At 41.6% G+C, this 21,993-nt stretch overlaps 1 protein-coding gene and 1 long non-coding RNA gene across 5 annotated transcripts in view; one reads left to right on the top strand and one right to left on the bottom strand.

Moving 5' to 3' along the window:
* The first annotated feature begins 455 nt into the window (after positions 1–455).
* The window catches only part of LOC115188422 (tetraspanin-8), a 30,082-nt gene continuing 8,544 nt past the window's right edge, over positions 456–21,993 (top strand). For 2 of the 4 annotated variants that reach the window (XM_029747270.1, XM_029747267.1), the window contains exon 1: positions 456–668. In XM_029747270.1, the coding sequence (XP_029603130.1) occupies positions 609–668 (60 nt within the window). In that variant the 5' untranslated portion in view covers positions 456–608. Of the gene's footprint in view, positions 669–1,484; positions 1,551–1,820; positions 1,935–2,232; positions 2,308–3,146; positions 3,243–3,480; positions 3,580–3,950; positions 4,062–4,543; positions 4,628–5,090; positions 5,682–21,993 lie in introns of those variants that run through there. The other 2 variants (XM_029747266.1, XM_029747269.1) reach the window with 2 other exon arrangements.
* On the bottom strand, positions 6,448–14,671 carry LOC115188429 (uncharacterized). Its single transcript, XR_003876411.1, has 2 exons — positions 14,526–14,671; positions 6,448–6,986 (listed from the first exon to the last, which is right to left on the bottom strand). It is a non-coding gene; the product is annotated as an uncharacterized LOC115188429 (long non-coding RNA).

Here is a 21,993-nt window from a genome sequence, read left to right as displayed (position 1 = left end):
TCCCGCTCTCTCAAACAGAGAATTAGTGAACATAAAAGTTCAATCAGGAGAAACGACAGGGATTATCCAGTCGCAGTACATTTTAATGACCTAAAACATGACATTTCTACCTTTAGATTTTGTGGCATAGAGAAAGTTAAGATGTCAGACAGGGGAGGTGATATTAATAATACTCTGAGCAAAATGAACATGAATTATGTGTCTATTTAAGATTACTCTGATGTTTTTCGTATGATGTACACAATGATTAATGAAAACTTGCTATGTCCTCATTGTGGTTTTATGGACGTGTTCAATGCGTCTTATTTATACACTTTTGTAGTGCTTGTGAAATGCATATTGTTATGTTTGGTAGTACTTATTTATTTTTCCTTTGCCTCCGACCCCTTTCCATGCGTGGAACGGATGTGGGTGGGGCTAGGTCTATATAGAGGTGCTGTTTTCAGAACATTCACAAAAGCTTATTAAATATCAGTGACACTATCAAGAGCAGTGTGCGGTTTCCTTTTTCCTTCATCCTGTTTCAACTGTTGCCATGCACCTGCAATAAGATTGCTCAGATGTGCGAGTGCCTTTTGAATTTTGTTTTATTATAACCAAATATAGAAATGGGAATAATTAATATCTGCGTAAAACGGGCGTTCATTTTCGTCTGTGTCTTGATCGGGGTAAGTTATCGTCCAGTCTATTGGCCTGTTAATATTCGAGTTGATTTTTTCTAGGAACAACGTTTTTTAATGTGAGCAGATTTTTTGTAATTATTGCCGGTTATTTTTGTAACTTCTGCGCACGGAGGGGTGTTCAAGCAGTGAGAGTTGCAGTTCACACGCAACGGAATAAAGAGCCGTGCCACTTTCATCAACAATAATGAGCGGATTGATCTATAGTGCAGTATTGAAAGAAACACGACAATAGAAATGTTGTATTTAATGTTGCAATTAGGCTACTGGGCTTTAATCTAACCTTTCACTGGAACACGTTTTAGCTCTGGGTTGTGGCTGTGTTCAGTTTATTTATTTCGGCCTTTTAGTTCCCCTATTTGTTTATTTGCTCAGTATAATGCTCTAGCGCTGCCACATTCTTTAAAGTTATGAGTTATGTTTATTCTCATCTTCAAATAGGCCTACTGACCTTAGTTATCACGTTTTTGTCAGAATATTAGGCTACTCAATAACTGATATTAGATTTTTATACAGCTGACTAAGTAAATATCTCAGCTATTCATTTCTTAATAATGTATAATTTCTTAGTCTATTTATAAATGAGGTATAATATATGTAAATACAATTTACTGTCTGCTTACAAACCATTTGTAGATGGTGTTGGTCAAATGCATTATTGAAGTTATGAAGAAATAGATCCCTCAACTCTCCTCTGAAACAAATTACTGTATCAACCTTTACTGTGCAATATCAGTAGAATTGTCAGTATAATACCCTGTACATTGTAATGATTGATTGTATCATGTGTTGTATTCTCTTCAGATCATCAGCACCCTCCTGCTGGCCATCACATTATTTGGACATGGGTACTTCCACCAATCAGAAGAAGTAATTATCTTATTTTTATAGCCCCTATTATACTAATTATATCCTACACATTTCATTATAATAATGACGTGCCCACCTAGCCTGGTCCCAGATCTGTTTGTGCTGTCTTTCCAACTCCTACAGTGTTTAGTATGACAACAACCATAGGAGTTGGCTATACAGCATAAACAGATCTGAGACCAGGCTAGACTTCAGCAGTATCATTGTAATATTATGATTATAAACCCAGAATTGCCATATCATTAATCTGGCTTGTCTTCCTTTTCACAGATAGAGATTCTACCAGGGATAGCAGTTCTTTATGTCCTAGAAGCAGCAACCCTGGTCCTGTCAATCTTGGGGGTCTATGGCGCTCGCAAGGAGAAGAAATGGGCTGTGGTTCTGGTAAGCTTGCTAAGACCTGTCCCAAAGTGTTAGCCTGATCCCAGATCTGTTTGTTTGTCTTGGATAATTATCATAGGAGTTGGCTATACAGCACAAACAGATCTGGGATCTGGCTACCGACGACATCTCCCCTACTGCAAACTGTTCCTTTCTGATATGTAAGGGCATGCCATACAACTCAAATGAAAACAACGCTTTTCCCATGACCTGTTTCCAACATGTTTTCCAGAAAGTGTGATAAGGTTTGAATTAACCTTTAGTATTGATTTTGCTTTACAACCCCTATATGTGTGTGTAGTTTTCAGTAGGTATGTCACTGGCCAGCCTATACCTGTTTGTGGAGTCCGTGAAAATATATCAATTCAAACACGAGGTACAGTAGTCATATATATATATATATATATATATATATATATATATATATATATATATACATACATACATACATACATACATACATACATACATACATACATACAGGTAACTGCCAAAATAAAGGAAACACCAACATAAAGTGTCTTTATAGGGTGTTGGGCCACAGCGAGCCAGAACAGATTTAATGCACCTTGGCATAGATCCTACAAGTGTCTAGAACTCTATTGGAGGGATGCGAGACCATTCTTTCATGATAAATTCCATCATTTGGGGTTCTGTTGATGGTGGTAGAAAACGCTGTTTCAGGAGCTGCTTCAGAATCTCACATAGGTGTTCAATTAGGTTGAGATCTGGTAACTGAGACGGCAATGGCATGTGGTTTACATCGATCGTTTTCATGCTCATCAAACCATTCAGGGACCACTCGTGCCCTTTGGATGGGGGCATATCATCCTATGGGGGCATAGCCATGGTAGCCAAAATCATTTTCATACTGTGCATGACCCTAAACATTATGGGATATTAATTGCTTACTTAACTCAGGAACCACACCTGTGTGGAAGCACCTACTTTCAATATACTCCATGTCCCTCATTTACTCAAGGGTTTCCATTATTTTGTCAGTTACCTGTATATATCTTAACTTTCTAATTCAACCTTGAGACAATGTTTGTTTGCTGTTCTGGTGAAAAGATATTTGAGAAGTTATTGTATGATGGTGCAATGCATCAGATTCTTGATAATTCAATGTACTGTATCTGTCCATTTCAAATTCAGAACTGATTCTAGGTTTCAGCTGTGAATATAACACTCAATGTTAACTTGATTCATTTCAAGATGGAGGAGTTAACCAGAGAGGAACATCTAGGTAGGATGCCTCTAAGTGGAGCGAATCAAACAGATTTAGAAGGGCTATACAACATACAGACTAAGGTAAGTCACCTTTATTTAATGCTTCTTATGGTCACTGCTTGTGCCAATTCACAGCCCCAGAGTGCCAATTCAATGTATGTGTGTCTTTAGGGCCGGTTTTCCATATTATGTAAATCTAGGCCTGGACTAAAAGCACTTTCATTGGAGATTTCTCCAGGTTCTTCCAGGACTAGGCCTTAACCATACCTGGTAAATCGTGTTTTTAAAATGTCTGTTGTGCTGTTTCCTTCACTTTCAGTTCAAATGCTGTGGACTCGTACAAGGCTACCAAGACTGGGGCACAGACATCCCCCTCTCCTGTCTCTGTTCTGATGAGGACTCAACAAACTTTAAATGTGTGAGTCTGCTGTGTTAAATAAGTTAACTTTGTTGCTGGTGTTATGTGTATGCTGAGGAGGATGGGTTTCAATGTGTCAGTCTGTGTTAAAAATGTTATCACTCAAATATGAAAGTGTAAATCTGTTGTCTTTCGGTAAGAGCAATTCATTTTTTGATTTTATTATTTCTTTCTAAAACAGACGATGAGGACAGTGATAAGACAACCATACATAAACTGAGGAAGATGTACATGACAAAACTGTAAAAGCAACAAAAACGATAGAACACATTTGGACCAGACAATTATCATGGATGCCATGCTGCAGCCTAATAAGAAATCATGCAGCTAAAGTAAAGCACTGTTTTAAACCATGTCACATTCTATTTCAGGTTGCTCGTGGTAACAATACAAGATTTGTTATTCACTATCCCAACAGTGATATGTCTGAGGATGATGACCACAAGGGACTAATGGATGAACACATGCTGGTATATAAAGAGGTAAAAACATGTCATTCCACTACACCGGGGATGGGTAACTGGCGGCCATTTTGAAGTCCCTCGGATCAATTAGGCCATGTCAGCTAATATTTTTTAGATTGCTAAATTTGTTTACCGGCCACCTATCTAAACTTGTTATCATGGCTGAATTACCACCCATGGATTCCCCATTGATGTTAGTCAGTCTCACTCATGTCATATTCAAAACTGCACCCTATGGCAAAATGTGTAGAATTGCAGCAAACTTGCTTTAAAATGGCAACATTTTCTCTTCACCCCATGTCAAAATGTATACAACTCAACAAACAAAAAAAATTCTCTCTCTGCTGTCAAGAACTAAAAAGATTTTTAATTTTGCGCAAAAGGTTTTGCAGTACTCATTGATACAATAAACTGATATTTGTTCAAGTTTTGATATAATACAGAGCTGTATACTCTTGTTTTTCACACAAAATGATAAACTCTTAATTGTTCATTTTCAGCCATGTCTTCCCATCTTATTATCTTTGGTGGGCTATGGAATCAGCCTGATAATAGGACCATTAGTAGCACTTCAAGCATTATGGGTAAGTATTTCATATCTATGTCTGTACTATTTAACCATTCCAGGGTTGGGTTCCATTCAGTTTTTTCAATTCAATCAATTGAAATTCAATTCCCAAATTGAAAATTGTCCATAATTTTTCATGTGTATTTTTCAATTCAGGAAGTGAATTTCAATTCACTACCTGAATTGAAAGCTTTAGTAGTATTTGTTTCTTATAATTATTACACGCAGGCCGTATGTAGCAGCTAAAAGCTGAATTGCGGTACACAGTACATACAAGTAAACAAGAACAATTAAAACATCTGAGAGTCAGGATGCTAACTGAAGGATGGATGAATTGACCCCAGCACTGTACCATAGTGATTTTTACCGTACCTCTCGAGTGTAGGCCTATTTGATTTAACCATTATCTATCACACTCAGCACCTAGTCACCTGCTCCGTCAATCCTGACTGAGCCGTTACTGTGTGTCTGGTCCTCAGGATATTGGAGTTGCCCTGGCCATCACAATACTCTGCCAGATGAGAAGAAAGGTTAATGTGCCACCTGTGATCTTCACCTCTCAACCACCTCAGTACAGAGAGCTGTGTGACACAGCAGAGAGTGTCTGAAATGAAATGGTCCTCTTATGAAGGATACTCAATGCACTAGTCTGAGTGCCAGTCTGTTTGTGCCATCATGACAACTCAAAACCCAAACATGACAATGGGTGACAAAGAGTTGGCTTGGCAATGACAGACTGGCACGATGGTCTTTGTTTAACTAGGCAAGTCAGTTACGAACAACTTCTTATTTACAATGACGGCCTACCGGGGAACAGTGGGTTAACTGCCTTGTTCAGGGGCAGAACGACAGTTGTCATTGGCCAGACCACAAACAGATCTGGGATCAGGTTAGCAATGCACTCATATTTTGTACATACTCATAACACACTTGAAATGACAACTAGGGACATTATTAGACATCTCTACTGTGTTGTCCAAAGTGTTACTGTTCAACTGTTCAACCATTTAACCATTGTAGTGCCTCAGTGTTGGTTACAGTGTCTTGAATAAAGGGACAAGCATCTTTTATCATTATGGTCCTTCTTTATTCAACAACCATTTCTTCCAATGACCTTTGTCCTCTCCCCATCCTTATTTCATTTTCTGCCTTTGTCTTTTCCTCCTGCTCTCTCCTCTCCTCCACCTCTCTCTTCCTCTTTCCTCTCCTCTCCTCCTCTTTTCTACCTGCTCTCTCCTCTCATTCTCCTCTCTCCCTCTTTTCAGCCTCCCTCTTTTCAGCCTACCCTATCAGATCCTACACCCATTAAAACCTCACCACTATTCCACTACTTGGCCCTATCAGATCCTACACCCATTAAAACCTCACCACTATTCCACTACTTGGCCCTATCAGATCCTACACCCATTAAAACCTCACCACTATTCCACTACTTGGCCCTATCAGATCCTACACCCATTAAAACCTCACCACTATTCCACTACTTGGCCCTATCAGATCTTACACCCATTAAAACCTCACCACTATCCCACTACTTGGCCCTATCAGATCTTACACCCATTAAAACCTCACCACTATCCCACTACTTGGCCCTATCAGATCTTACACCCATTAAAACCTCACCACTATCCCACTACTTGGCCCTATCAGATCCTACACCAGGCCTCTTTTCCACGTTAATAGCATGCAGACGTAAACACAGCACCAGACCAATGTTTATCTATTATATTGACTAGATAGTGACCGCTCTAACAATGGAAATACATCTCCTCAATGATTGAAGGCAGGTGAGATCAGGTTGTACCATTCTAGCCAATGAGAGGACAGACACTCGTGTGAAAAACAGGAAAAACTAAGTTGTTTTACTTAAAGTTGCCAGAATGTCACTTGCATCCACTTATATCAGTACATTTGTAACAGCCTAAACATTACGGAACTACTAGATCAAATAAGCCTCACGTATTTGACGCTTCGCTAAGTTCCGCCTCACTTGGTTACTTTTGCAACCTCAGACATTTTCACTGAAGCCCAGTTCCCCATTCAACCACTGTGGAAATCCCCTCACAATGATCTCAAAGTGTGTTTCTAATACACAATGAAATGAAACACCCTTGCTAACCAGGAAATTCTTGGGTATGTTGTTGTGGACTGTTAATATAACTGCTTCACTGGAACCTGGTAAAATGATGTTTGTAGTGTAGCTAGCCACTGAAATGCTCTGAATTCACTGTCAGCATGCAGTCAAAGCTGTAACCACTTTTGGAGCTAATAGTGCTCTGAAATTGTATCCTGATGTCGACAGCAGATAAGAGTTGTATTCATCAGTGGAGGCTCCTCAGAGGAGGAAGGGGGGGACCATCCTCCTCAGTGCATTTCTGAAAAATACAAATAGTGAAACATTTAAAAAGTTATCCTTTTTAATAAAACTATACTATATATATTCACATCACCAAATAAATGATTAAAACACACTGTTTTGTACTAAAGGTCTACAGTAGCCTCAGCAGCAGTCTGTAGGGTAGCACCATGGTGTAGCCGGAGGACAGCTAGCTTCTATCCTCCTCTGGGTACATTGACTTCAATACAAAACCTAAAGAACTCATGGTTCTTAACCACTTCCATAGAAATTGTGACAACGTCAGAGCTCTTACAAGATGAACTGACGTTGTCCACCCAATCAGAAGATCAGAGAATGAATCTAGTACTGAAAGCATGAGCTACAGCTAGCTAGCACTGCAGTGCATAACATGTGGTGAGTAGTTGACTCAATGAGAGAAAAAGACAATAGTTGAACAAATTAATTTCTTCCAAAATTAAGGAGAAGCAAGAGAGAGAGAGAAAGAGAGAGAGAGAGATAGCTATGTTTGGTTGTATTTTTTTCTTCACTTTCACTCAGCTAGGGAATGCAGCTAGCTAGTTTAGCCTACACAAATACATGGCTCAAACAGAGAAGGATGCTATGTTACTTAGCTGGCTATGGCTATCCAACTCTGGAACTCATTCAAGTCAAGGTAAGCTCTTGGTTTAATAACTGTTTGCCACCGTAGGCTGTGTGTAGCAGTTAGCGGTCATGATATGAAGGTTTGGCTTGGAAAGGTTTTTTCTCCTGGTCACAGACAGCTGATGTGTTGTGCACTAAAGTCCACAAGCGAATGGAAAAGGTGAGAGGAGGAGAGCGAGTCGATAGTAGCGAGAAGGAATTATATATACAATGAGCAAAGTGTTCATGCTGTTTTTATGTGGCTGCTATGAAAGTGAATTGTGTTTGCGTTTGTTTCATTCCTCCGATTCTGTTAAAACTTTTCTTAAACGGAAGCAAACGAAACGGAAATAAACATACCTGAATTTGTCCAATAGAAACTCACATTTGCAACTGTTGGACTAATAATTACATCTTAGATCAGCTAGATGCATGCAAGAGTGTGCAAACGGCTCTGCATATCACCTATAAAGTTGTTTCATATCCTCCTAGGGAGGAGGTGGTATGGTTTCTACTGGACAGGGCCTGACTATACTGGCCCAATAAGCACATGCCCTAGTGATAGCTGTTATTGGACAGTGGTTAGGGTTTGACATTGGTGCTGTTGTCCTGGGTTCAATACTGTATAGGGGAGTCACCCTACTCTCACATTCCTACCAATATATGTTAATGTCATTATTTGGCAGCAGTTAAACACCTATCTGATCTAATTCAAAATGAGTTTGTCAATGATACAAGTTTGTTGTACGTTGTATATGTGGTGTAGATTTCAAAAAGACCATGGAGTTATTTTTGAGATGCTCAGCTATGTAGAATTAATAAATACTGATAATTTATGTGGTAGTAGAAATGTGGTCAATTATAATTCGTGCTCAAGGGGAAAACGTACATATTCCTATCGTTTGATGACAAACTCATTTTATATTCGATCAGATAGGTGTGTTGTAACTGATTCCAAAATAATGACATTAACATATTTTTGTTCAGTGGGTCTTGAACACAGGCCTCCTAGACCAATGACAAACACCTTCACCACTGTCCCAATAAGGGATATCTCTAGGACATGTTGGCTTATTGGGCCACTATAGTTAGGCCCTGTCCTGTCCAGAACAAACCCTACCCCCTCCTCACTAGGCACTTGTGTAGATCTGAAACAACTTGATACCTCTGTTAAAAGTACACACAAGAAAAAGGGATTCAAGAGTATCAATTAAACAGGTTAACATGCACCAACAACATTAGACAACTGTTCTGAAAGCCCTTAAATGGATGAAATAAGTCAATCAAATCAATGACGAGAATGGTCAGATTAATCAGTACATGATATGGACGTGGTGGTGTAGCAGGAAGCTAGACATACCGTGAAACAAGAGGTTATGAGTTCAAATCCCAGGTGAGAACTGTAGAATAATAATGATTGTATAAACTAACATGCACAATGTAGTCAAATATCTCATTTGAAAACATGATGTTAAAAGCATTCTGTGTGAGTATTCCTTACCAACAAAAACATCCATGAATGGATCAGTGGTTCACCAATCAGGGCCTTGATTGGCATGACAACACTAACAAGGCTTGACGTGTAATGAAACCATTTCTATTTGTTTTGTTCCATCAGGCGACGTCCTGACAACTGATACACAGAAATGTTCTTGCAACGTTCCCATGAAACGTGTCTAGAACATGAATATCTTATGTTCTGAGAACATGAAGACAGCTTGTCTGTCGAAATGTTGGACATAAATATTTTTGCATCTGAGCTAATAGAGCGTGCGGCTCTCCTTTACTTCATATTTGTTTCTGAGAACATAGCAACCATGTTCTGTGTATGTTTGGTGGGACGTTGATGGAATATTCTCCTAACCCTTACAAAACTGGACACATGAATGTTCTTGCAACGTCCCATTAAACATCAATATTGTACACTGAACAAAAATATAAACGTGTTGATCACATGTTTCATGAGCTGAAATAAAAGATCCCAGAAATATTCAGTCTGCTCAAGTCATTAGGCTTTATAGGTGGTGTGGAATGTTCCGGAGGGAGGATTGTTGGAGTCTATTTGACTTGAGCCAGTTTTAGATGCATAATGAGTCTGTTTATAATTACAAAAGCTGTTTATTAGTAGTAATAATATGTTATTGGTTAGGATGTTGTAGCTGGAGAGACAAAGGGAAGTCCAGAAAGTCACTGTATGGCCAGATATGTTATTTCTGTATATTAATATTTCTAAGGAAGTAGGTAAAGAACCACAGGCGAGTCTCAGTTCCTGGTAAGATCAGGCGAGTCTCAGTTCCTGGTAAGATCAGGCGAGTCTCAGTTCCTGGTAAGATCAGGCGAGTCTCAGTTCCTGGTAAGATCAGGCGAGTCTCAGTTCCTGGTAAGATCAGGCGAGTCTCAGTTCCTGGTAAGATCAGGCGAGTCTCAGTTCCTGGTAAGATCAGGCGAGTCTCAGTTCCTGGTAAGATCAGGCGAGTCTCAGTTCCTGGTAAGATCAGGCGAGTTTCAGTTCCTGGTAAGATCAGGCGAGTTTGGGTGGAACTAGGGCTGGGAGAGACGTGGAATTAACATCGAAGTTAGGACAAAGTTGAAGAGAGGAGAAACCTCTACGAGGGAGGCTAGAGTTGCACATCCCATCAACCCTTCAACTATAGCCTTATCTCTCTCACACACACATCCCTGCCCACAAAGGTCCTGGACTCTGGCTGGGCCACGATTACACCAATAGGGGGACCTGACTCAGTTCCTGCCCAACAACAGAGACTGATTGTATTCCAGACATACAAGGAGGTGACTCCTAATCGAAAGGTATATATATATATATATATGCTTGTGTGAATTCTGTGTGTGCTTGCAGCTGCAGCATCCAGTTTTGGGTGGAATAAATCTAGTCTGAGCTTCCTTTGGTGTCTGATTGGATTTGCACCATAACTTAGAACCTAACATAGAGATAGAAGGTTCCCCTAACTAACGGAAAACTGGACACTCTCAAACATTAGGGTAACATTACGGGTAACTTTACAAAAACTTTCTCCCTAGCAGGGGTGTCATGCACCCCAAAAATCTGAGGATGGACAAAGTACTACACTGGACTTTGTTCAAACTGGAAATCGCATATCCTGAGGCTGCATTTATTGTAGCTGGGGATTTTAATAAAATACATCTGAGGAGTATGCTACCGAAGTTCTATCAACACATCTCCTGTGTCTACTCGGGCATCGAGAACTCTGGACCATTGTTTCTCCCCCTTCTGGGATGGCTACAAGGCCCTCCCCTGCCCTCCTTTCAGAAAATCAGATCACGTCTCCATTTTGCTCCTTCCGTCCTATAGGCAGAAATTTAAACAGGAAGTACCTGTGGTAAGGACTGTTCAATGTTGGTCTGACCAATCGGAATCTATGCTTCAAGATTGTTTCAATATTTGACGATCTGACTTGTAGGAAAGGTGGCATCCTATGATTGATCCACGTTGACAGTCTCTAAACTCTTCAGTAAGGCCATTCCACTGCCAATGTTTGTCTATGGAGATTGCATGGCTGCCGTTGAAAAACATCCCCACAGGATGATGCTGCCACCACCATGCTTCACCGTAGGGATGGTGCCAGGTTTTCTCCAGACGTGACCCTTGGCATTCAGGCCAAAGCGTTCAATCTTGGTTTCATCAGACCAGAGAACTTGTTTCTCATGGTCAGAGAGTCCTTTAGGGTGCCTTTTGGCAAACTCCAAGCGGGCGGTCATGTGCCTTTTACTGAGGAGTGGTTTCTGTCTGGCCACTCTACCATAAAGGCCTGATTGGTGGAGTGCTGCAGAGATGGTTTTCCTTCTGGAAGGTATACAGAGGAACCCTGGAGCTCTGTCAGAGTGACCAAGGCCCTTCTCCTCCGATTGCTCAGTTTGGCCAGGCGGCCAGCTCTAGGAAGAGTCTTGGTGGTTCCAAACTTCTTCCAAACTTCTTCCAAAGATGGAGGCCACTGTGTTCTTAGGGACTTTCAATGCTGCAACCATTTTTTGGTACCCTTCCCCAGATGTGTGCCTCGACACAATCCTGTCTCGGAGCTCTACGGACAATTCCTTTGACCTCACAGCTTGGTTTTTGCTCTGACATGCACTGTCAACTGCAACATTTTTTGAAAAACCTGTTTTCGCTTTGTCATTATGTGTCACGTCCTGACCAGTGAAAAGGGGTCATTTTGCCATAGTAGAATGGTCAGGGCGTGGCAGGGGGGTTGTTTTGTGTGTTTTGAGGTTGGTTTGTTTCTAGGGGAATTTGTTCTAGTTTTCATGTTTCATTTTCCATGTGTGGCCGAGTATGGTTTCCAATCAGAGGCAGGTGTCTTTCGTTGTCTCTGATTGGAAGCCATACTTGGGCAGCCTGTTTTCCTTTGGGTTTTGTGGGTGGTTATTTTCCATTTAATTATTGTTACCTGACGGAACTGTTGGTCGTTGGTTATTTTGTAAGTGTATTCATTAAAGTATCAAGAATGAGCACTATACACGCTGCGCCTTGTCTAATCCTTTCGACGCCTGTGACATTATGGGGTATTGTGTGTAGATTGAATGGAAGAAAAATATATTTAGTCCACTTTAGAATAAAGCTGTAACAGAACAAAATGTTACAGCTAATACTTTCTGAATGCACTGTACATGTACAATTTGTTTTTATAATAATGTTCTTTGTTTTGCTCTATAACACCTACAAGCGTCTTGAGACTCGTCTACAGTTGGTACAACCGATCTGCCAACTTCTATCTGTAGTGTCCGAACAGTTTGGGCTACACACTAACATGCCCCACTCTCATGAACACGTACATGTTGGTTGTTCTGCTCTAGGATGCCCACAGGCCTCAAGAGACTTGTCTGAAGGTCCCCGGTACCAGTTGAAAAAATGTATGGGAGTACTGTATATATGTAGACAGTTTAGTGCCAAAAATAAGGGGTTAAATAATGCTGAAATAAGTATAGTAACATAACATACCCAAACATATTCCCATTCACAGGAAAAGGATGTACTGATGAAGTCTACGTAGTGTAGGTATTTTACAATCACAGGAGGTTGGTGGCACCTTAATTGGGGAGGACGGGCTTGTGGTAATGGCTGGAGAGGAATCAGTGGAATGGTATCAAATAGATGAAATACATGGTTTCCATGTGTTTGATGCCATTCCATTAGCTCCGTTCCAGCCATTATTATGAGCTGTCCCCCCCTCAGCAGCCTCCACTGTTTACAATATGTTTGAAATGCTGTAATAGAGCTATCGCTTTCTGGGTAACAGATCAGATCAATAACAACGTAACTGATCACATATGTCCAGATGTTTTGAGTTGCAATAGTAGATGAACATTTATAGTTTCGTGTGGAAAATTAGGGGTCTAATATTGATCGCCAGTGTGACACTGGATGCTGAACAGGGTCTTGTTTTGAGAACATCCTTCTTCATTCCCTTAAAGTAATCACTGAAATAACACATCTACGGTAAATCTTCTGAAACTTTCACCACTCCACTTATGATATCACTGGTTACATGAACCAATGAATGGAGGAGGGAAGGAAGCATGGATTGTGTAGTATTTGTACATTTCCTGTGACAGGCTCTGCAGTCCTATCACCACTAGAGGGGGTGTCGTGACAGTGACGGCTGTGCCTGGCCAGAGAGGAAGAGGCACAGTGAGAGGATTTATTCCGCCCAAAATCTATCCGCATGAGATAAGCCCTTTTTGTATGGCGGTCTATGCGAAAGTGTCGAATTCAATTTCACCCTTCACTAAGCTTCGCCCCAGAATTTTAGCCAATCAATTGCAGCGCTCCAATAGATAGCAACTGTCGTCCAACACCTCAGACAAGTGAGGGCTATGGCAACAACAACGTTTTCTTCAAAACAAATGATGTTTAAATGGCTAAATATATGAACAGTACACCAGGAGTACTTCTTACTGTGATTCCTGATATGCAGAGCCGGTTGAGTTCTACTTTTGTTACATTGTTTACTAGCTCAGCTGTCAGTCTCATTGAAAACCAAACGATGCTAACGCTAGCTAGCTAGCTAGCCACTTAATATAACATTTTTAAATGCTTATGTATGTTAGCTAGCTAAGTTAGCAATGTTATGAATGCCAGTGGCGGTCGGTGTTGTTTAAGATGAGGGAGGATTATAAAACAAATTCATGAGCATGGCTTTATTTCTATTACAGCATATTGGATGACTGTCATTCATATTCCATTCCCCCAGCTCAATGTAATATTGATAGGTTTAGGCTTCTACATGATACTCAAGTTTTCCCTGTACCCATCATGAGGTTGCTACAACCTAGCCTATGAATGAACGTTTACAATGTAGGTGCACAGGTCGAGAGAATTTTAAGTAATCAAGGTGACAGACAGTGACACCTTCAAAACTGCCTTGCACACTCTTGCCTGCATCTAGCTGATCTAGGATGTAATCATTAGTCCAACAGTTGCAAATGTGAGTTTCTATTGGACAAATTCAGGTATGTTTATTTCCGTTTCGTTTGCTTCCGTTTAAGAAAAGTTTTAACAGAATCGGAGGAATGAAACAAACGCAAACACAATTCACTTTCATAGCACCCACATAAAAACAGCATGAACACTTTCCTCATTGTATATATAATTCCTTCTCGCTACTATCGACTCGCTCTCCTCCTCTCACCTTTTCCATTCGCTTGTGGACTTTAGTGCACAACACATCAGCTGTCTGTGACCAGGAGAAAAAACCTTTCCAAGCCAAACCTTCATATCATGACCGCTAACCGCTACACACAGCCTATAACTTTGTCACGTCATAGTCAACATAGCTACTAGAACTAACATGTTAGTAAACCCGTTACAATCATGTAGTACAGTATACAGTTAGAAAGCAGTTTAGCGGGTACACCAGAGGGCCCCAGGGGCGATACATTTTTAAAACCAAATGCTTACCTTGACTTGAAGGAGTTCCAGTGTTGGATAGCCATAGCCAGCTAGGTGAAATAGCGTTCTTCTCTGTTTGAGCAAGGTATTTGGGTAGGCTAAACTAGCTAGCTGCATTCGCTAGCTAAGTAAAAGTGAAAGAAAAAAATTCAACACACATAGCTATCTCTCTCTCTCTCTCTCTCTCTCTCTTGCTTCTCCTTAATTTTGGAAGAAATTAATTTGTTCAAAACTGTTCAACTATTGTCTTTTTCTCTCATTGAGTCATCTACTCACCACATGTGATGCACTGCAGTGCTAGCTAGCTGTAGCTTATGCTTTCAGTACTAGATTAATTCTCTGATATTTTGATTGGGTGGACAACATGTCAGTTCATGCTGCAAGAGCTCTGACGTCCTCCGGAAGTTTTCATAATTACTGTGCAAGTCTATGGAGAGGAGTGAGAACCATGAGCCTCCTAGGTTTTGTGTTGTAGTCAATGTATCCAGAGGAGGACAGAAGCTTTGACCAGGTTCCAGTGAAGCAATTATAATAACAGTCCACCACAACATACCCAAGAGTTTCCTGGTTAGCAAGGGTGAAGTCTGGGTTTAATTTCATTGTGTATTAGAAACACACTTTGAGATCATTGTGAGGGGATTTCCACAGTGGTTGAATGGGGAACTGGGCTTCAGTGAATATGTCTGAGGTTGCAAAAGTAACCAAGTGAGGCGGAACTTAGCGAAGCGTCAAATACGTGAGGCTTATTTGATCTAATAGTTCCGTAATGTTTAGGCTGTTACAAATGTACTGATATAAGTGGATGCAAGTGACATTCTGGCAACTTTAAGTAAAACAACTTAGTTTTTCCTGTTTTTCACACGAGTGTCTGTCCTCTCATTGGCTAGAATGGTACAACCTGATCTCGCCTGCCTTCAATCATTGAAGAGATGTATTTCCATTGTTAGAGCGGTCACTATCTAGTCAATATAATAGATTGGTCTGGTGCTGCGTTTACGTCTGCATGCTATTAACGTGGAAAAGAGGCCTGGTGTAGGATCTGATAGGGCCAAGTAGTGGAATAGTGGTGAGGTTTTAATGGGTGTAACGTCTGATAGGACCAAGTAGTGGAATAGTGGTGAGGTTTTAATGGAGGTAGGATCTGATAGGGCCAAGTAGTGGAATAGTGGTGAGGTTTTAATGGAGGTAGGATCTGATAGGGCCAAGTAGTGGAATAGTGGTGAGGTTTTAATGGAGGTAGGATCTGATAGGGCCAAGTAGTGGAATAGTGGTGAGGTTTTAATGGAGGTAGGATCTGATAGGGCCAAGTAGTGGAATAGTGGTGAGGTTTTAATGGAGGTAGGATCTGATAGGGCCAAGTAGTGGAATAGTGGTGAGGTATTAATGGAGGTAGGATCTGATAGGGCCAAGTAGTGGAATAGTGGTGAGGTTTTAATGGGTGTAGGATCTGATAGGGCCAAGTAGTGGAATAGTGGTGAGGTTTTAATGGAGGTAGGATCTGATAGGGCCAAGTAGTGGAATAGTGGTGAGGTTTTAATGGAGGTAGGATCTGATAGGGCCAAGTAGTGGAATAGTGGTGAGGTTTTAATGGAGGTAGGATCTGATAGGGCCAAGTAGTGGAATAGTGGTGAGGTATTAATGGGTGTAGGATCTGATAGGGCCAAGTAGTGGAATAGTGGTGAGGTTTTAATGGGTGTAGGATCTGATAGGGCCAAGTAGTGGAATAGTGGTGAGGTTTTAATGGAGGTAGGATCTGATAGGGCCAAGTAGTGGAATAGTGGTGAGGTTTTAATGGAGGTAGGATCTGATAGGGCCAAGTAGTGGAATAGTGGTGAGGTTTTAATGGGGATAGGATCTGATAGGGCCAAGTAGTGGAATAGTGGTGAGGTATTAATGGAGGTAGGATCTGATAGGGCCAAGTAGTGGAATAGTGGTGAGGTTTTAATGGGGATAGGATCTGATAGGGCCAAGTAGTGGAATAGTGGTGAGGTTTTAATGGAGGTAGGATCTGATAGGGCCAAGTAGTGGAATAGTGGTGAGGTTTTAATGGGTGTAGGATCTGATAGGGCCAAGTAGTGGAATAGTGGTGAGGTTTTAATGGGTGTAGGATCTGATAGGGCCAAGTAGTGGAATAGTGGTGAGGTTTTAATGGAGGTAGGATCTGATAGGGCCAAGTAGTGGAATAGTGGTGAGGTTTTAATGGGCGTAGGATCTGATAGGGCCAAGTAGTGGGATAGTGGTGAGGTTTTAATGGAGGTAGGATCTGATAGGGCCAAGTAGTGGAATAGTGGTGAGGTTTTAATGGGCGTAGGATCTGATAGGGCCAAGTAGTGGGATAGTGGTGAGGTTTTAATGGGCGTAGGATCTGATAGGGCCAAGTAGTGGAATAGTGGTGAGGTTTTAATGGAGGTAGGATCTGATAGGGCCAAGTAGTGGAATAGTGGTGAGGTTTTAATGGGCGTAGGATCTGATAGGGCCAAGTAGTGGAATAGTGGTGAGGTTTTAATGGAGATAGGATCTGATAGGGCCAAGTAGTGGAATAGTGGTGAGGTTTTAATGGAGGTAGGATCTGATAGGGCCAAGTAGTGGAATAGTGGTGAGGTTTTAATGGAGATAGGATCTGATAGGGCCAAGTAGTGGAATAGTGGTGAGGTTTTAATGGAGATAGGATCTGATAGGGCCAAGTAGTGGAATAGTGGTGAGGTTTTAATGGAGATAGGATCTGATAGGGCCAAGTAGTGGAATAGTGGTGAGGTTTTAATGGGTGTAGGATCTGATAGGGCCAAGTAGTGGAATAGTGGTGAGGTATTAATGGAGGTAGGATCTGATAGGGCCAAGTAGTGGAATAGTGGTGAGGTTTTAATGGGCGTAGGATCTGATAGGGCCAAGTAGTGGAATAGTGGTGAGGTATTAATGGAGGTAGGATCTGATAGGGCCAAGTAGTGGAATAGTGGTGAAGTATTAATGGGCGTAGGATCTGATAGGGCCAAGTAGTGGAATAGTGGTGAGGTTTTAATGGGTGTAGGATCTGATAGGGCCAAGTAGTGGAATAGTGGTGAGGTTTTAATGGAGGTAGGATCTGATAGGGCCAAGTAGTGGAATAGTGGTGAGGTTTGTCGGGTCGCGTCAATTCGAATCTGGTATCAGAACAAAATAGTCAGCACATAGTAACTTCTGATTTCTAGGTACTTTAATTAATGCAAACACTTGAATAGTAAATGTGTGGCTCGTATATACGGGCTCCCTGTAACACCACGCAGGGCAGACAGAGAACTGGAATGACATTACAAGTTCTTCCTTAAATACTGGACAGACTTAGTTCCCTCTCCCAGAGGGCCTGTCATAGTAGAGGCTAGAATATGGTTTAGACTTATTCCAGCCTATCGTTGGCGTGCAGGTTGGTCCCAACCTCTAGACGCACTCCTGTTTCCTGTCGTAGCTGTTGTCTCTGGCGGATGTCTCATCTTGTGACTGCATAATGCACAGTTCCCTAAAACACTTACACCCCCCCGCATATACCTTTCACGCATATCCTGTTATTGCTATTATTCTACAGAAAAGCTCTTGCAAAACCCTGTTTTAAAGCATCAGCATTCTGTCCACATGACCCACCATCACATGAGCCACTTCCTCTAACATATAGCAGTATTCAATTATCTTATAGTTAATAAACGTATCATTATAGCATCTGTGTTATATTATATAGGTTATGCAAACAGATTGTTATATTATATAGGATATGCACACAAATAGTTGGTCAAACCCTAACAGGTTTTAATGGGTGTAAGGTCTGATAGGGCCAAGTAGTGGAATAGTGGTGAGGTTTTAATGGGTGTAAGATCTGATAGGGCCAAGTAGTGGAATAGTGGTGAGGTTTTAATGGGTGTAAGATCTGATAGGGCCAAGTAGTGGAATAGTGGTGAGGTTTTAATGGGGATAGGATCTGATAGGGCCAAGTAGTGGAATAGTGGTGAGGTTTTAATGGGGATAGGATCTGATAGGGCCAAGTAGTGGAATAGTGGTGAGGTTTTAATGGGTGTAAGATCTGATAGGGCCAAGTAGTGGAATAGTGGTGAGGTTTTAATGGGGATAGGATCTGATAGGGCCAAGTAGTGGAATAGTGGTGAAGTATTAATGGGCGTAGGATCTGATAGGGCCAAGTAGTGGAATAGTGGTGAGGTTTTAATGGGCGTAGGATCTGATAGGGCCAAGTAGTGGAATAGTGGTGAGGTTTTAATGGGTGTAGGATCTGATAGGGCCAAGTAGTGGAATAGTGGTGAAGTATTAATGGGCGTAGGATCTGATAGGGCCAAGTAGTGGAATAGTGGTGAGGTTTTAATGGGTGTAGGATCTGATAGGGCCAAGTAGTGGAATAGTGGTGAAGTTTTAATGGGTGTAGGATCTGATAGGGCCAAGTAGTGGAATAGTGGTGAGGTTTTAATGGGTGTAGGATCTGATAGGGCCAAGTAGTGGAATAGTGGTGAGGTTTTAATGGAGGTAGGATCTGATAGGGCCAAGTAGTGGAATAGTGGTGAGGTATTAATGGGTGTAGGATCTGATAGGGCCAAGTAGTGGAATAGTGGTGAGGTTTTAATGGAGGTAGGATCTGATAGGGCCAAGTAGTGGAATAGTGGTGAGGTATTAATGGGCGTAGGATCTGATAGGGCCAAGTAGTGGAATAGTGGTGAGGTATTAATGGGCGTAGGATCTGATAGGGCCAAGTAGTGGAATAGTGGTGAGGTATTAATGGGTGTAGGATCTGATAGGGCCAAGTAGTGGAATAGTGGTGAGGTATTAATGGGCGTAGGATCTGATAGGGCCAAGTAGTGGAATAGTGGTGAGGTTTTAATGGGCGTAGGATCTGATAGGGCCAAGTAGTGGAATAGTGGTGAGGTATTAATGGGCGTAGGATCTGATAGGGCCAAGTAGTGGAATAGTGGTGAGGTTTTAATGGGGATAGGATCTGATAGGGCCAAGTAGTGGAATAGTGGTGAGGTTTTAATGGGCGTAGGATCTGATAGGGCCAAGTAGTGGAATAGTGGTGAGGTTTTAATGGAGGTAGGATCTGATAGGGCCAAGTAGTGGAATAGTGGTGAGGTTTTAATGGGGATAGGATCTGATAGGGCCAAGTAGTGGAATAGTGGTGAGGTTTTAATGGGCGTAGGATCTGATAGGGCCAAGTAGTGGAATAGTGGTGAGGTTTTAATGGGTGTAGGATCTGATAGGGCCAAGTAGTGGAATAGTGGTGAGGTATTAATGGGCGTAGGATCTGATAGGGCCAAGTAGTGGAATAGTGGTGAGGTATTAATGGGCGTAGGATCTGATAGGGCCAAGTAGTGGAATAGTGGTGAGGTTTTAATGGGCGTAGGATCTGATAGGGCCAAGTAGTGGAATAGTGGTGAGGTATTAATGGGTGTAGGATCTGATAGGGCCACGTAGTGGAATAGTGGTGAGGTATTAATGGGCGTAGGATCTGATAGGGCCAAGTAGTGGAATAGTGGTGAGGTTTTAATGGGGATAGGATCTGATAGGGCCAAGTAGTGGAATAGTGGTGAGGTTTTAATGGGCGTAGGGTTATTTTTCTTTCCTTTTCCCTTCCTTTTTCCCCTGTACTTTTTGTAGGCTAATGAATTCACACTCCAGAACAGTAGGACACGGCCCACACAGTAAGTGGCAACAAGCATCTCTAACAACTGTTTGGGGACTGCCTATGAGTGTGTACCACTGGTCTAATATCATACAGTTTAGAGTCGTTCATTACGTCTTCATTATTTTAAACAACTTTTCTCCCTGAGTCAGACTGTATTTGTCACGACTTCCGCCGAGGTCGGTCCCTCTCCTTGTTCGGGTGGCGTTCGGCGGTCGACGTCACCGGTCTTCTAGCCATCACTGATCCATCTTTCATTTGTTTACCTTGTGCCTTTGTTTTTTGAGTAAAGTATGTTGCTCACTCATTTTGCTCTCCTGCGCCTGACTTCATGCACCAGCTACACCCACCTTCTGACAGTATTCAGTTGGAAGAAAGAGAAAGACAAGTTGAAGAAACAAGAGAAGGAGGAGAGGAAGAGAAAAGAAGCAGAGACAAAGACAGAGAAGGCAGAACAGAAGAGGAGAGAGAAAGAGCTGAGGGACTGTGAAAGAGGGTAGAAACAGGGAAAGAAGATGAGAGGATGAGACGAGAGAGCAGGAGGAAAAGAGGGAGAGAGGATGATGAGAGGAGAGAGGAGGAGGAAAAGAGGATGAGAGAGGAGGATGAGAGGAGAGAGCAGGAGGAAAAGAGTTAGAGAGGAGGATGAGAGGAGAGAGCAGGAGGAAAAGAGGATGAGAGAGGAGGATGAGAGGAGAGAGCAGGAGGAAAAGAGGAAGAGAGAGGATGAGAGGAGAGAGCAGGAGGAAAAGAGTTAGAGAGGAAGATGAGAGGAGAGAGAAGGAGGAAAAGAGGAAGAGACAGGAGGATGAGAGGAGAGAGCAGGTGGAAAAGAGGGAGAGAGGAGGATGAGAGGAGAGAGCAGGTGGAAAAGAGGGAGAGGAGGATGAGAGGAGAGAGTAGCCGGAAAAGACAAACGCAGAAAATGAAACGAGGATGGGGAGAGGACAAAGGTCATTGGAAGAAATTCCATTTTTGTGTCTGATTGCGACTTTCTGTGATAAAAATCGCAGGCAATTTTGATAATACTGTGATAATTATAAAACAAATTATATTTTGAGAGTTGTTGGTTGTTGTATAAAGAAAGACCATAATGTTATAATACATTTTCCTTTTATTCAAGACACTGTAAACAACATTGAGCACTTCAATGTTTAAATGGTTACCAATTATTTACAGAAAAACAAACCACAGGTTTTTACAGAACCGTTGTTGAAAAATCAGTTGGGACAATAATACCAAAGACAGTGCAGTTTGAAGATAGGCAGAAACTGCCTCTCCAATAGAAATACCAATTACACCTGAAGGCGATGTCATGGTGACTAGTTAAGATAGTTAAGCTCATACACAGAAACACATCATCGGGTCTAAAGGTCGTCTCGCGCCGAACTGCGCATGTACAGGCCGTCAAATCAAAGGCACTCCTTCAACCTAAAGTTGTTTTTGACTAACATGAAAACGTGTCAGTTTATCAATTTCACGAGGTTGGAGTAATAACCCATTGGAGTAATAACATTGGATTGAATCTAGGTTGTGCCTTTAGATTTTGTGAAAATGAATAACTAAGGAAGAATTTTCCACTCGACATCTCAAACCCCAAACCACGGCCTGGTCTGCTTGGTCTGTTTCACAAGCGTTTCCGGATGTCTCGTGACATTGTGCCTCTGTCAGGAGGTCTATGTGTAGCTGGTGTATAGGAGTCAGGCGCAGGACAGCAGATATGAGTAAATAAACGTATTTTACTCAACATAATATAAATGCAATACAAAAACACCCCACAATAACGGACCTTCCTACATAGAAACAATCACTCACAAACAAACATGGGGG

Source organism: Salmo trutta, unplaced genomic scaffold (genome assembly GCF_901001165.1).
Source record: "Salmo trutta unplaced genomic scaffold, fSalTru1.1, whole genome shotgun sequence".
Taxonomy (NCBI): domain Eukaryota; kingdom Metazoa; phylum Chordata; class Actinopteri; order Salmoniformes; family Salmonidae; genus Salmo; species Salmo trutta.
Note: the sequence above shows the minus strand (reverse complement) of the source record. Positions and strands in the feature narration are given on the sequence as shown.